The sequence below is a fragment of the Anolis carolinensis genome, chromosome 6 (genome assembly GCF_035594765.1).
Source record: "Anolis carolinensis isolate JA03-04 chromosome 6, rAnoCar3.1.pri, whole genome shotgun sequence".
Lineage (NCBI taxonomy): Eukaryota > Metazoa > Chordata > Lepidosauria > Squamata > Dactyloidae > Anolis > Anolis carolinensis.
In genome coordinates, this window is record NC_085846.1 from 96,911,413 (window position 1) to 96,927,713 (window position 16,301).

General features: G+C 38.5%; 1 protein-coding gene across 4 annotated transcripts in view; it reads left to right on the plus strand.

Moving 5' to 3' along the window:
* cacnb2 (calcium voltage-gated channel auxiliary subunit beta 2) overlaps positions 1-16,301 on the plus strand; it is a 173,187-nt gene that overhangs the window by 71,260 nt on the left and 85,626 nt on the right. Inside the window, exon 1 of one of the 4 annotated variants that reach the window (XM_008112462.3) lies at positions 6,970-7,587. The exons of the other annotated variants lie outside the window; for them this stretch is intronic. Within the exon in view, the coding sequence (XP_008110669.1) occupies positions 7,507-7,587 (81 nt within the window). The 5' untranslated portion in view covers positions 6,970-7,506. Of the gene's footprint in view, positions 1-6,969; positions 7,588-16,301 lie in introns of those variants that run through there. 4 annotated transcript variants of the gene reach the window in all.

Consider the following 16,301-nt stretch of genomic DNA (forward strand, 5'->3'; position numbering starts at 1 on the left):
GGTAGATTGCTGGGTTTTGCACAGCCGTGCAATTGCAGAAACAGCCGCAGGGCTACGCGCACACACGCAAGCTGAAGAGCAGGATACTGCAGAGGCTGAAGAAATGGAGCCCCACTCTCTCACTTGCCTTTCGGCCTGGCAGCAAGCTTTCACTGCAACAGACCACAAAATCAAAGTCTCTATGGCCGTGCAAGCTAGCTGAAGCGGAAAAACCGCTGATCGTCCTCAAAACTGTGCCGTCCGCCGGACAATAAAAAACTATAAAACTGAAACGTGCTGTCCTTTATCCGGGCGAACTGCAAATCCCTATAAGCTGTCCTATAGATATTGAACGACTGAGTCTGGATAACTTCAAAAAAGGATGTTTATTCATACAAGGTTGTAAACCTGGCACAGATCTTAAAGTTGCAGAAAATGAAACAAATTTCCATAGGTTTTAGTTGCAGAATTATCCCTGGTTCCAGAAGGCAAAGGTGATTATAAAACCACTATACCCTAATCACGCTGCCTATATTAGAAGGAGAAACTCTTTCCTTCCCTACCTTTACAGCAAAGATTAGTTCTAGAAGCGACAGAATAACCCTGCTCCTCCAACTAGATTTCCTATCCCAGATCAGTATAATTCAATACTTATCTGATTTGGATAGGCTTAGATTGGCCTGGTTTTGAGGATGATTTGTCCCAGTTAGCTTTGCACAGCTCCAGCACGTTGGAAGACTATAGCCAGAATGAAGCTCTAAAATGGAGACTAGACCCTGGTAAAAAGGGCGGTCCTAAGATGTTGCACTCTTTGACCAATCACTGCAAAGAAAACTGCAGCCAGCTCTTGCAGATTCCAAGCCACTTTTCCTAGGCTTTTGCAGCCAGAGGCTCAAACAAAATGTAAAGGAGGGAAAACAAACAAACGACCAATAGGTAAGGCAAACCATCGTCCTGGGGGACGGAACAAAAACAAAAGAAAAAGGTTTGGTTGAATAGAAGATTTTGATTTTTAGTGGTTTGCTGGATTTGTGCCTTTCTGCTAAGAAGGCTAAATTTCACAACTGTTACAGATTTTGGATTCCCCCCACCCAGATTTTGGAATAGCTGTATTTGCATATAGAAAACTAATTTGTATTTTTACTTAAAATAAAGCTTGTATACATTGAACACCAGAAAGTAAAGGTGTCACTATCTCAGTCATGTGGATAATTTTGGATTTTGGAATTCTGAATTAGGGATGCTCAACCTGTAGAGTTTCTGGAACATTTTTAAGTACAGCTTTATGTGAAGCAGGATTATAGACAATACCATAGTATAGTTGATAAAATAACATTAGTAGACATATATTATTGGACATGGATAAAGGAAACTGTGGATATGGATGCCATGCTCTGTTATACATCAGATCTGTTCATCTAACAATCACCTTTATATCTCACAACACAACATCCACATGCACTTTTCTTTGTTGACCTCTTTTCCACTGAGAAAACTCACTGAGTACCTTAAGAACAAGGAAGTTTTATTTAAAATTTCTGTGCAGTTTAGTACACTCTATATATATATATATATATATATATATATATATATATATATATATATATATTAAAAAGATGACCAACTCTTGGTAACTAAAAAAGCTCATATACCTATTACGAACTTATATACCTGTTAGGAATTGTAACTTCCATTGCACTGAAATAGCTTAAATAATTGCAAAACCAGATTTATACTGAATCTTCAAACTATAGCAGGCACAACAGGCTTAGATTTCTGTTTTCACTGGCACCCCAAGTGCATTACAAGATTTATTATTTACAGACTGGGTCTATAATCAGATGCATCTGTAACATTGAAAGAAATAACCAAAAAAAGGACCAATGAATTCAACCTACTTTTGCGTCAAATGAGATATCCTCCTCATATAACTGATGACAATATCAGAAGAGCAATTATTATTTTGTGAGCAAACCTTCATGAAAAATCCATATCTATTACAGGGAACAACAGATCACTTATCCAACATAAACGGGCCGGCAGAACGTTGGATAGGCGAATATGTTGGATAATAAGGAGAGATTAAGAAAAAGCCTATTAAACATCAAAATAGGTTATGATTTTACAAATTAAGCACCAAAACATCATGTTATACAACAAATTTGACAGAAAAAGTAGTTCAATACACAGTAATGTTATGTTGTAATTACTGTATTTACAAAATTAGCACCAAAATATCACGTTATATTGAAAACATTGACTACAAAAATGCGTTGGATAATCCAGAACGTTGGATAAGTGAGTGTTGGATAAGTGAGACTCTACTGTATATTTCTGGTAGATTTCCTTCAAGCATCTCGATACAGGGTCGATACAGGGAATGCTGTGGATGTAGTGTACCTGGATTTCAGTAAGGCCTTCGACAAAGTCCCCCACGACCTTCTGGCAAACAAACTAGTAAAATGTGGGCTAGACAAAACTACGGTTAGGTGGATCTGTAATTGGCTAAGCGAACGAACCCAAAGGGTGCTCACCAATGCGTCGTCTTCATCATGGAAAGAAGTGACAAGTGGAGTGCCGCAGGGCTCCGTCCTGGGCCCGGTTCTGTTCAACATCTTTATTAACGACTTAGACGAAGGGTTAGAAGGCACGATCATCAAGTTTGCAGGGGACACAAAACTGGGAGGGATAGCTAACACTCCAGAAGACAGGAGCAGAATTCAAAACGATCTTGACAGACTAGAGAGATGGGCCAAAACTAACAAAATGAAGTTCAACAGGGACAAATGTAAGATACTTCACTTCGGCAGAAAAAATGGAAATCAAAGATACAGAATGGGGGACGCCTGGCTTGACAGCAGTGTGTGCGAAAAAGACCTTGGAGTCCTCGTGGACAACAAGTTAAACATGAGCCAACAATGTGATGCGGCTGCTAAAAAAGCCAACGGGATTCTGGCCTGCATCAATAGGGGAATAGCGTCTAGATCCAGGGAAGTTATGCTCCCCCTCTATTCTGCCTTGGTCAGACCACACCTGGAATACTGTGTCCAATTTTGGGCACCACAGTTGAAGGGAGATGTTGACAAGCTGGAAAGCGTCCAGAGGAGGGCGACTAAAATGATTAAGGGTCTGGAGAACAAGCCCTATGAGGAGCGGCTTAAAGAGCTGGGCATGTTTAGCCTGCAGAAGAGAAGGCTGAGAGGAGACATGATAGCCATGTACAAATACGTGAGGGGAAGTCATAGGGAGGAGGGAGCAAGCTTGTTTTCTGCTGCCCTGCAGACTAGGACACGGAACAATGGCTTCAAACTACAGGAAAGGAGATTCCACCTGAACATCAGGAAGAACTTCCTCACTGTGAGAGCTGTTCGACAGTGGAACTCTCTCCCCGGGGCCGTGGTGGAGGCTCCTTCCTTGGAGGCTTTTAAGCAGAGGCTGGATGGCCATCTGTCGGGGGTGCTTTGAATGCGATTTCCTGCTTCTTAGCAGGGGGTTGGACTAGATGGCCCATGTGGTCTCTTCCAACTCTACTATTCTATGATTCTATGATTCTATGATCTCCAAACTACCATACAATATTTAGAGAAAGCTATCCATTGTTTACAAATTCTGATGGTACATCTTGCTAAAAAGCCTCCCATAGCTTCCCATCAATCACCAACTATATAGAGATTGCTGGTAGAAGCTATCCTGCAAATATTAGTCAACAATCCAAAGTGTTGCATCACCTGTAAGTACCTTACACAGTCTGTCACGTTTAGGAGCATATTGACTACTGTATTAAACTACACAGATAACTTACTGCAACCTAAGAATGGAGGTGTGTCAACCAGTTCTGGACGGTGTTACACTCTCCCTGAAAGACTATGTTTGCAGCTTGGAAGTACTTCTGGATTCGTCTCGCCAAATGCCAGCCTAGGTAGACGCAATGGTAAGGAGTGCTTGCTATCAGCTCTGGTTGATACACCAGCTGTGACTCTTCTTAGAATTTGAGGACCTAAACATGGTAGTGCACACACTGGTAACCTCAAGGTTGGACTTCTGCAATGCACTGTACATTGGGTTACCGCTGTATCAAGTTTGGAAACTTCAATTTGTTCAGATTGGTTGCAGGAACATCTAGGAGTGAGCATATTACACCCATATTAAACTCACTCTACTGGCTGCCAGTTGGTTTCTAGGCAAAGTACAAAATGTTGGTTTTGACCTTGAAAGGCCTACATGGTTTGGGTCCAGGTTACCTTCAGGGTCACCTTCTCCTGCACAATATGCCCTTTAGGACATTCAGGTCTTCTGGTGGGCAGCTACTCCAACCAGCCAGAATCTGACTGGTGACTGTCACTCAGAGGACTTTTCATCAACTGACCTATGACTGTGGAGTGACCTGCCAGAAGAGATCCAATAGCTAAACAAGGTGTCGGAATTTAAAATACAGTTGAAGACCCATCTCTTCCAACAGGCCTACCCAGTCAACTTTAAAACATGAGTTTTGATTTACATTCTGCTGCTACAATATGCCAATTCTGTATCTGTATTTGATAAATGTTTTCCCCTCTCACTGTGTGTGTCTATGTAATTTATTGTATTTTTATGTTCATTTGTTTTTGAATTTGTTGTACCTTGCCTCGAGCCTTTAGGAGAGACAAGTAATAAATAAAAGCATTATTATTATTATTATTATTATTATTATTATTATTATTATTATTATTATTATTATTATTATTATACCATCATCTGTTGAAGAATATTGGAAACATTGTGTTTTAAACTAACATCTTGCATGGTCAATTTCATTTTAAGTAGTTGAAAAAGGTCAAAAGTAAAACATTTTCCTTATTTAAATTTTTTGAGTTCTGATAGGTAGCTGGGTAGGTAGATAGATAGATAGAACTATCGATTTAGTCATGTGTGTTTAGTTAAAATAATCAATTATTGTGAATCCTAAGTTCAATGACTAATATTATTCAACTGCAAGAAAATAATATAATTTGTTTTTTTAGAATCATTGAACAGCTTTGCTTTGCATATTTGTTTCTGTAGACTGAGAATGCTTCCAGGCAGATGGTACATAATCAAAAGACATTGTGTAACTCCCTTGTCTTTCTTTCCTTAACACATTTCTAGCAGTAAAATAAGGAGAGCGAGAAAGATAAAAGAAAGCCACGAGAAAACACTGTAGGGTCACATATGGGAGAAGTCACCTGTTGGAATGGACGCGGCCTGAATTGACATCTACCCCACTACTATCTAAACAAGAAACTGCTATCTACCATTAGGATCTGTATACGTAAAACAGTGGTCCTTCCTGTGTAATTGGACTACATCTTCCACTATTCACCACTATTAGCTATTCTGGCTGAGGCTTCTGAGACTTGCAGTCATTCCAGGTGTGGAGGGCTGCATGATTCCATCTCATGGTTTATATAAAGTCCTACTGTTTTTAATAAGGCTTACTCCTATTTAAATGGGTCTAGCATTGCAATCTGAAGCTTTTTCCCAGCCCCCCCTTTCTGAGATCCTATTAATTAGAGGGATTAAAACTGGGGCCTTGCAAATGTTTTGCAAAATAGAAGCTCTTTCACTGAGCTGTGGCTTTTCTCCAGATGAGTTCTGCATGTGTGTGTCTGTGCACGCAAAAGCATGCAGACATGTGTTTGTGTACATGACTTCTTGTGACTTCCAGAATTAAACAACCAAAGTTTGTTGATGACATTAACATTAAAAATCCAATTAATTGAGTTTATAAAACCATAATCAACTGTATAACCATAATCAAAGTTCTTGGCTAAATATATCCAGTTTTTAAATTTCTAAATCAGTTTTGGGTATGAGGGGAAATGTCTGGAATTGTACCATCTTAGAGAACAATTGATTATAAATTTGAATTCATTAATATATATTAATGAATTCAAATTTTATTATTAATTTAACAAGATTATAAATTGTTTTTCAAAATATCTATCATCTATAAAATAAATATTGCTATTACCTAAAATATATCTGATCATACCTTCTAATTTCTATGTATTCATTATTTATATCCAAATTAACTTTAAGAAGAACTTGTTTTCTATCTTTCCCATGTCTAGTCTATTCTATTTCAGTGGTTTTCATTTGTTCTGTACTACATTTTTATCTAGTACTAATTTCCAAATAATCCCGAGTGATTAAGATTAGTGACATCTGTATTATACCATATTTATATTTATATCATTTCATTTACATAATTGTGTTTATTTTCAAGGCATTGAAAAAAATGAAGATTATCTTCATATTTTAGAGGAATATAATTGTTTTATGCTATGCAATCACTAGAAATATCATAAATGTATATTTCATATTTCATATGACTGAATTTAAAGTCATAATATTCAGAGAATAAACATCAGGGTAGTGGTAGTTACTTGTATACCATTAATCATATCAATCTTCCTATGATTTCAGGAAATTGAATAATGTTTCCAGTATCTTTTGAATATTAGTAATGAAATATTACATTCTGAAATGTGTTTGAGAAGCATTGAAAGTGTCCATCTGGAAGGCAGCTCAGATAGATTTCTTTTTCTTTAAAACTATAAATCTAGTTTGCTCATGGCTTTGAAAATGGATTGTTCCAAGTGCAGTGGTGTGCTGAGGTGAAGTGAAGCATAAATAGTTTTCAAATGGTACTGGCCTGCTTGCTGAGTGAGAAGGCAGAGGTCTTCTTGTATAATCCGATTTCAATCAGCTCACGCTAATCACTACTGATAGTTGCAAAATTTAGCCTGGATCTGCTTTAGTAATCTAGATTGACAGGAGGTAAAAGTAAAGGGACAGAAGGACAGAGAAGCAAAGAAAAAGAAGCAGAGAGAATAGTTTTTCAGGTTTTGTTCTCTCTTCTGGGGTTTCTCTTCTATACACATGCTATTGGTTGTTAGGTAACCAGTCTTTTCATTGTGGACATGCAACAACAACAGGTGCAGTCTTAAGAGGAGCAACAGCAACAGCAACAGCAACAGATGCTGTTCAGAGAGAATGCACGGAAGATAGCAACAAGTATATTCTGTTTGCCTGCTTGAACGCATTATTTAAGGAAACGGAGATCTTAATCCTTTTTTGTGTCAGTGGAATCCTGGAGTTCAGAAATATTCATCATAGAAAATCTTAATCGTTGCTACCTGAAATCAACCTTATCAAGGTCTTCAAAGTCTACTTGATCTTAGTATTTATCTTAGCTTCAGCCTCAAAGCTTTTATTAGTCAACTGCAACGTTTATAGGAACTGAAGGACAAACGCACTTCAGCATTAACTGAATCTTTGGTTGCCATCTTTTTACTGAAGAGTCCACTTTTAGGGACAGAAGCTACAAGTTCTTGTTCATGTATTTCTAAATATTCTTCTTCTGGCTGGATGAAATGTTAAGAAGGAAAATGCTTTTTTTAATGGTGTCCTTGCCTGACGTTCGCTGTGCCTGTCTTATTCTGGCTAAGGGGCTTTATACATTTGGGTAACAGAAGACATTTGGAATACCCCTCCATCTGACTTTCCATGCTGGTGGGGCTGTTGATAGTCATCTCAGCACTGCATGTTGCCATGCTAAAAACACCCAAGGGTAAAAATGTGTCCTGGGTAAGTACAAATAGTTTACTAGAAAGGTTGTTCTTCATGTGTATTGTTAAATGAGCATTATAAAAAAGTATGACAAAACAAAATAACATTTTATGTTTAAGGGGTTAATGTGAGATCTACTGATGGTGTAAGCAGTACTGGCCTATTTTAAACTCAGTTACACATTATTATATGTTCATGTCCCCACAGAGTTTGGTGTGTAGAAGAAACAAAAACACTTTATGATTTCACATAGAGACTGCATATCAAGCAGTTTTCAAGATAATACAATATTTTGTTGTAAATTAAAGCTTTTACTTGTGTGTGTCTCCTTTTGAGTTTAGTCACTGATAAACATTGGCCTGGTCACTGCTCATCTTCACAAAATAATAATAACAGGACAATGGATACATTTGTCCTTTGCTTCATTTTGAAGTCCTTCTGGTCATTGCTTGAATATACCAGGTTTGCCTGGAGTGCTTTCTTGGCTCTGGTTATTTGTCTGCATGAATTAGTAATTGTTCTTCTTAGTTATACTGTAAACTGGATGTAAAGAATAGGGTCACTCAGTGTACATTCTTGTACCTAGATAATTAGTGCAGGGCCAAGATCTTTCGCTTCCACCTTCCCAAGTCATGATCCAAGATTATTTTGGACCTGAAACAGAACAAAATACCTGTGATTTCCTCTTCTCTCACCCCTTGATAGTATAAATACAACAATAAGTAATTAATATTACTAACAATGCTTCCTTTTAATATCACCTTAAACAAGCCTGTTATTCCACATAATGGTAGGAGTGGTCTGATTAGCTACGTTCCTTCTCTGGATTAGTGGTAAGTGTAGTGCAAAATCAGAAAGTCGTATACCTGTATAAGAGATACATTAAAAGATTATACTGTGTTTGGTGGGATGTGCTGCTGCTATTAACTGTATTTTGCTTCTGGGAGCAGTATATCTGCAGACCTTTTATTCATTGTAGTACATGTATGCAAATTGCACTAAATAGGGAGGCTTTTTGTCCTCTAACTAGACACGCAATGTCTGCACTTAGATTTGTTTGGCTGTCTAGTGTTTACTTGGGAGTAGTCACACTTTTTTTCTAAGGACTGAAACCAGAGTAGCAACTATGGAACACTTTACTTTCATCTATCTTCTACCTGCAGGACATGGGGTATAACTGAAGATACTGTTACTGATGGATGCATCAACCTTTTACCATGTGAACAATGTTAACGTGTTAAACAGAAAAGGGAGGGTTGGAGGGAAGAGTAGATGAAACAGGAGGAACAGAGCCTGAGTTTTATACTCTCTGAAAGGGACATTAATCTGTTTATGTAACTGTGTTGTGTGTTGATCTCTTTTCCTTATGACATAGACATCTTTCCTATTCTTACCCTCCCCTCTTTTATGTCACTAACATCTGTTTTTAATGCAGATAGTTGAAATAAGGGATGTTGAATTCCTACACTACAGATAATTCCTAATCAATATATTCAAATTTTTAGATGAGCATGAATCTTTGGAAAGCTTTAAAATAAATGTTTTATCTGAAAACTGTGAAATTATGTGCTACAGCTTCCATTAGGCCAGCATTATTTCTGTAGTTTCTGTTGATTTAAACAGGCATTTATGTAAGGATAATGTTCGAGCATAATTTTCATTGGACCACAATTCCTATTTTACCATTTCAGCATGGGAGCTCTAGTCTGATATGACCTGTTCATTTTGTATTTTAATACATACAATGTATTGTATTTTATAGGTAGTTTTAAAAAGAAAAAGTGGAAAACCACTTTGTATCTTTCACCATAAGAGAAAGATGGGATATAAATCTAACAAATGGAGGGTACCAAGTTCAGGAAGGCTGGATTACATCTTCAGCTAGAAGGGAAATAATGCTGAAATCATATAAATGCTTAATGTAATTGTATTCAGTTAATTAAGCAGTCCTCAGTTGAGACACTTTACAGGACTGCAGTGTAAGTACAGGTTGAAAAACGCTTATTCAAAATGCTTTGGTCTAAAAGTATTCCGTAATTTAGATTTATTTATTTTTTAGATTTTGGAATATTTGCACGTGCTTCTTGGCAGGGGATTAGACTGGATGGCCCATGAGGTCCCTTCCAACTCTATGATTCTATATTGAAATATCTTGGATGGAAGCTAAGTCTCAACACGAAATCCATTGATGTTTCATATATATTTTATACGCATAGTCGGAAGATAATTTCAAACACAATATTTTAATATTTTTCTGCATAAAACAAAGTGTGTGTACTTTGAACTCTCAGAAAGCCAAGGTTTCAATAGCTAAGCCAATTTTTGATTTTGGGATATTTTGGCATATTTTGGATTTCAGAATTCTAAATAAGAGATGTACAACCAGTAATGCAAAAGGCTCATGGCTTCATTATGAAGTCTATGTACAGAATTTAGCCTGGATTTTAGTATGTAGTTATGCATGCAAGTTCGCTTAAATGGCTAAGTATATAGACTTCCTTATCTATATCATGTTACCTTATACTGTGGCAAGGACATGAAACTCTACCTTCAGCTGAGTGAGAATGTAAACTGATCTGCTGTTCTACTGAAATCAAAGAGGCTTGCTTTCAACCAAATGTATTTGGATTCAATTTATACATGCTTTTAGCTTTTTGTTTTATTGAGGCTTGGACCAATATAATATGATATTAGACTTGATTCTGTTTTTGGATCTTACATCACAATTCATTGCTTTTGCGTAAATCTTCTCTCTTCAGCTAAAACTTCAGCCAGACTTGTTTATTCAATCTCTTTGCTCTGAGATCATCCCTGTAGATTTTGTATTCTCATAATCTTCTCCAGTTCCTCATTAGGATCACACCAATTGGGTTTGCAAAAAAAATGCAGTGTGGAATGTTCTTACGAAGTGTTGTAAACAACCAGCCATACACTCTTTCAGAATACTTCCATTTCCCTTTTCCTCCTTGCCCCTTCTACACAAACTTACATTCTTGACTTTTAAAAGTTGTCTTTGTTATATGCTATGCAAGGCTTTGTATTTTATAAAAACAGAGGTACAGGAGAATTATTGTGAAGAACTCAGTTTATTAAAAGAGCTTTGCAATGTATGAATCTCATTTCAAAATTACAGAAATCCATTCAGACTGTTACCATGTTAATTTATGAAGCAACTAAAAATGAAATAAAAAATCAGAATGGGGCTTGTTTATATTGAGGCACTTTTTGTTATCAATTCCAACCTATGGTAACCATATGTGGATTCTATTCTAATGTTTTCTTGGCAAGATTTATTCAGAAGCTTTGCACAACTACTACTATAAAACTTGAAATCAGGAATACTTGTATATTTGTAAATATTACACTTAAGATTTATTCATTCTTCTGTCTCATTCCTCCTTAGAATAGTTTTTACTCCTTTTAAACAGGCACATTTGTGATGGTGGTGGATACTTTTGAAAAAGTGAGATACATTAGAGCCCCGCAAATCTGAGCTCCGCTAATCCGAGCGTTTGTATTATCCAAGGCAAATGTCCTCCCCCTGGATTTCTCTCTCACTCACCCCGCCGGGTCCCGGTGCTGCCGGAACCCAGCTGGGTGAGTGAGCGAGGGACGGAGGGTGGGCAAGTGAAGGAGGACGGCAAAGGCCCACTCTCGCTTGCTTGCTCCTTCGCTAGGTTGGGCCCCAGGGCCTCCCTGAACGGGGCGCTGGGCAGAGGAAAGAGTGCCTCTTCCCTTCACCCAGCACCAGACGGCTGTTTGAGGAGGCCCCCGTGCGTGTTGCTAGGCAGCAAGCATGCACCGGGGCTTCTCTAAACCGGGCACTGGGTGGAGGAAAGAGTGCCTCTTCCCTTCGCCCAGCACCAGGCGGCCGTTCGGGGAGGCCCTGGTGCATGTTTTTAGGCAGCACGCACGCCGGGGCTTCTCTAAATTGGGTGCTGGGTGGAGGAAAGAGTGCCTCTTCCCTTCGCCCAGCACCAGGCGGCCGTTCGGGGAGGCCCTGGTGCATGTTTTTAGGCAGCACGCACGCCGGGGCTTCTCTAAATTGGGTGCTGGGTGGAGGAAAGAGTGCCTCTTCCCTTTGCCCAGCGCTGGGTGGACGTTCGGGGAGGCCCCAGTGTGTTTTTCTAGGAAGGAAGCCTGCACCGGGGCTTCTCTAAACAGGGCGCTGGGCGGAGGAAAAAGTGCCTCTTCCCTTTACCCAGCACCGGGCAACTGTTTGAGGAGGCCCCAGTGCATGTTGCTAGGCAGCAAGCATGCACCGGGGCTTCTCTAAATTGGGTGCTGGGTGGAGGAAAGAGTGCATCTTCCCTTTGCCCAGCGCTGGGTGGACGTTCGGGGAGGCCCCGGTGCGTATTTCTAGGAAGTAAGCATGCACCGGGCTTCTCTAAACCGGGCACTGGGCGGAGGAAAGAGTGCCTCTTTCCTTCGCCCAGCACCAGGCGGCCATTTGGGTAGGCCCCAGTGCATGTTGCTAGGCAGCAAGCACACACTGGGGCTTCTCTAAACCAGGCCTCCCTGTTATCCGGGAAGTTCGGTTATCCGACATTGGGCCTGCCCCTTTATCTCGGATAACCGAGACTCTACTGTATTGAAGGCATAGTTTCAGTTATATTAGTGGAAGTTGTGATTGGTTGATTGACCAAACCCAAAGGAAACTCACCAATGGCTCAATTTCATCATGGAAAAAATGATTAATACTGCTATGTTCTGTTTTGGGGCCAGTTCTATTCAACATCTTTGTAAATGACTTGGATAACGAAATAGAAGGCTGCTTATCAAATTTGTAGATGATACCAAATTAGGATGAGATAGCTAGTACCCCAGAGGATAAAATCAGAATTCAAAATGACCTTAACAGATTATGAAGCTGGGCTAAAATAAATTTCAAGTAGGATAAATGTAAGGTATTATACCTAGCCAGGAAAAAAATTGTACAGGTGTAGGATGGGTGACACCTGGCTTGATAACTCTACATTTGAAGCGGTTCTAGGAGTCTCAGTAGACCACAAACTGAACATGAGTCAACAGTATGATGTGGTAGCTTAAAAAGCCAATATAATTCTAGACTTCATCAATAGGAGTTTACTGTGTCTAGAATGTGTACACTTTCAAATAAATACATACATTATAACAAAATTTCATTCCTTTAAAATCAATTTAATGTACTGTATTAATCCAGTACTGCACCTCACCAAGGCAACTCTTCAGATATATTAATAGAATCATATAGTTAGAAGAGACCTTGTGGGGCATCCAGTCCAACCCCCTGCCAAGAAGCAGGAAAATCACATTCAAAGAATAGATTGACTTTGAGTTTTCTTTTAACTATCTTCACTTAGATTTCATTAGCCTGATGGCTGTATATTGCAACTGTTCTGATTCCTTGTGCTATATTTTAAATGGCTTTTTTACCATTTCTTACAAATAGAACTTAGATGCTATGCACAATATTGTGCACGAAGCCAGTTACAAGCCCAACTTATGCCAACACTTCAAGGTAATGCACATGATGAAATGAAGAACAATTCTAATCAAAGTATTCTGAAATGTCCCTACTCAGACACTGAGTTCTTAATATTAAATAGGAAAAATGTTGCCAATGCAGAGATCTTTGACCCATTTTTTGCAAACGGTGCTAAGTTATTTTGAAAATGCATTGTAAATGAAATATGAAATTGCTAATTGGAGTGAATGTTTCCTCTGGGTTAATGAGATTAGCAGGATGTCTGTGGTGGGAAATACTAAACGACACATGTCATTAATGTTGATTTAAGACTAAAGGTTGCCAGTCAGGTCTTTTAATTGTTTAAAAACACCAAAGCCCAATAAAGTAATGATTAGCTTTGTGTTGAAAAGCAAATTAAAAATGATATTGCAAACAAAATAAAAAATAGCAATATACGTTTCCCCTGGGAGAAAACAAAATCGATCCTTCCAGCCTTCCTTTTTGGTAAAGTCCTTGAAGGAACTCACAACATTTATAAATGTATCCTCCAATATTCTTGTGGGATACATTCCAGAAATTACTGTGAAAACAAGACCGGATAATACTGAACATTATTGAAATAATGACTTCAGTTGGAAGTTGCCATAGAGTTACTCTGGACAATCTAGAATCCTCTCTGGGAATTTGTTAGGTCCTGTGTAGTGACTCCATGGTAACTTTTTTACAGCTTTACAACAGAAGCATACTATAGAATCACCTGGGGGATCTAAAACATTCTTAGGTGAAATCGTGAACAGTCTTCCTGTAGATACAGGAATCTTGCTTTATGCATGTCTCTGTGTCTGGCAATTTACAGGACTACCACAAATTTCTTAGGTGAGGAATATGAAGAGGTCAGTTATTGGTTCCTTCCTCTGAAATATAGCTTATACCATAGAATCATAGAATCGTAGAGTTGGAAGAGACCTCTCCAGGGCAGCAGCAAACAAGCTTGCTCCCTCCTCCCTATGACTTCCCTTCACGTATTTGTACATGGCTATCATGTCTCCTCTCAGCCTTCTCTTCAGCAGGCTAAACATGCCCAGCTCTTTAAGCCGCTCCTCATAGGGTTTGTTCTCCAGACCCTTGATCATTTTAGTCTCCCTCCTCTGGACGCTTTCCAGCTTGTCAACATCTTCATTCAACTGTGGTGCCCAGAATTGGACACAGTATTCCAGGTGTGGCCTGACCAAGGCAGAATAGAAGAGTAGCATGACTTCCCTGGATCTAGACGCTATACCCCTATTTATGCAGGCCAGAATCCTGTTGGCTTTTTTCGCTGCTGCGTCACATTGTAGGCTCATGTTTCACTTGTTGTCCACGAGGACTCCAAGATCTTTTTCACACGTACTGCTGTCGAGCCAGGCATCATCCCCCATTCTGTATCTTTGCATTTCATTTTTTCTGCCAAAGTGAAGTATCTTGCATTTGTCCCTGTTGAACTTCATTTTGTTAGTTTCGGCCCATCTCTCTAATCTGTTAAGATCGTTTTGGATTCTGCTTCTGTCTTCTGGAGTGTTAGCTATCCTTCCCAGTTTGGTGTCGTCTGCAAACCTGATAATTGTGCCTTTTAACCCTTTGTCTAAGTCGTTAATAAAGATGTTGAACAGAACCGGGCCCAGGACGGAACCCTGCCGCACTCCACTCGTGACTTCTTTCCAAGATGAAGAAGATGCATTCATGAGCACCCTTTGGGTTCGTTCGCTTAGCCAATTACAGATCCACCTAACTGTAGTTTTGCCTAGCCCACATTTGTCTAACTTGTTTGCCAGAAGGTCATGGGGGACCTTGTCGAAGGCCTTACTGAAATCCAGGTACGCTACATCCACGGCATTCCCTGCATCTACCCAGCTTGTAACTTTATCAAAAAAAGAGATCAGATTAGTCTGGCATGACTTGTTTTTGGTAAATCCATGTTGACTATTAGCAATGACCGCATTTGTTTCTAAGTGTTTGCAGACCACTTCCTTAATTATCTTTTCCAGAATCTTGCCTGGTATTGACGTGAGGCTAACCGGATGGTAATTGTTTGGGTCAACAGCCACCTGGAGATTATGAAAGTTATTTGTGAAAGCTATTCTGATGAAAAATTTCATAGACATAGCCAAAAAGAGTTAAAACAGCGGAAACTTCTCACAACTGATTATGGTTCTTGTATTCTTTTGAAAAGTGCTCTCTATTACATCTCTAAATCAGGTTTATAAATAATTATTTAAATTGCTATCCAGCCAGTTTACATATGCACATTAAACATATCTGGTATAATTTCTTGTATAAAGGATGGAAAAGAGCTTCCATGAGGTTTTCTCACATAGATCTCTGGAGACAATTTTCCAAAATATTTTGGTATGCTAATTTCAATGCAGTTTGTACAAAAGGTTAATTGAAATTTTAAAAAAAGACTTTCACTTTGGTTTATTGACAAAACTCTATACAGCTTTAAAGTTTAAGATGAACTGATAAGTGTTCTCATATCATGCAAGGTGGGGGAAAGCATTTTCACAAGTATACAAAATAGATATATGATATTACATTTTCATTATTACAAATTGTCATCTTTGTTATATATTATTGTTATTACTTTTCTACACTATAAATGGCAGTGCACTGACAAATAAGAAAAGCCCTTGCCTCGAGCAGCTTACTGTCTAAATAAAGACTGTGCTTTTAAAGAGGATATTTTAACTGTAGCAATTATATAGGCTAGACCAGAAAGCAGACAAGAAAAGGTCATGTGAGTAAATTTATTGGTTGTCTTTCAGTAAAAGCGCTCACATTTATACACTCTTAAGAATAAGATGCAAGTACTAATGACCATTAAATCAACATTTTTCTGTATAATGATGCACTCCCCACTCCCAAATAATAACCACTATTCGTTTCCAAAAATATTGAGCAACTACAATTTTTGAAAAGTATTGTGAGTGTTACTGTTGCCTCTGTAATCATGAGGTGTAATAGTCAAATTTGGTGTTAGACTCATAGGTAGACTATTCTTTTATAAAAGTCTTATAAGACTTATGTGTTTTTACTGGTGCATTACAATTAGTACATGTGAACACACATTATACCAGTTTTTCATTTCTTTAAAATCAATTTAATGGCCTGTATTAATTCAGTACTGCAGCTCACCAAAGCAACTCTTCTGGTATATTAATAGAGTGATAGAATCATGGAAGGGACCTTGTCAAGCAATAGCTTCCTTAGGATTGATCACAATAAAACTTTTGTCACCTTAGTAGAT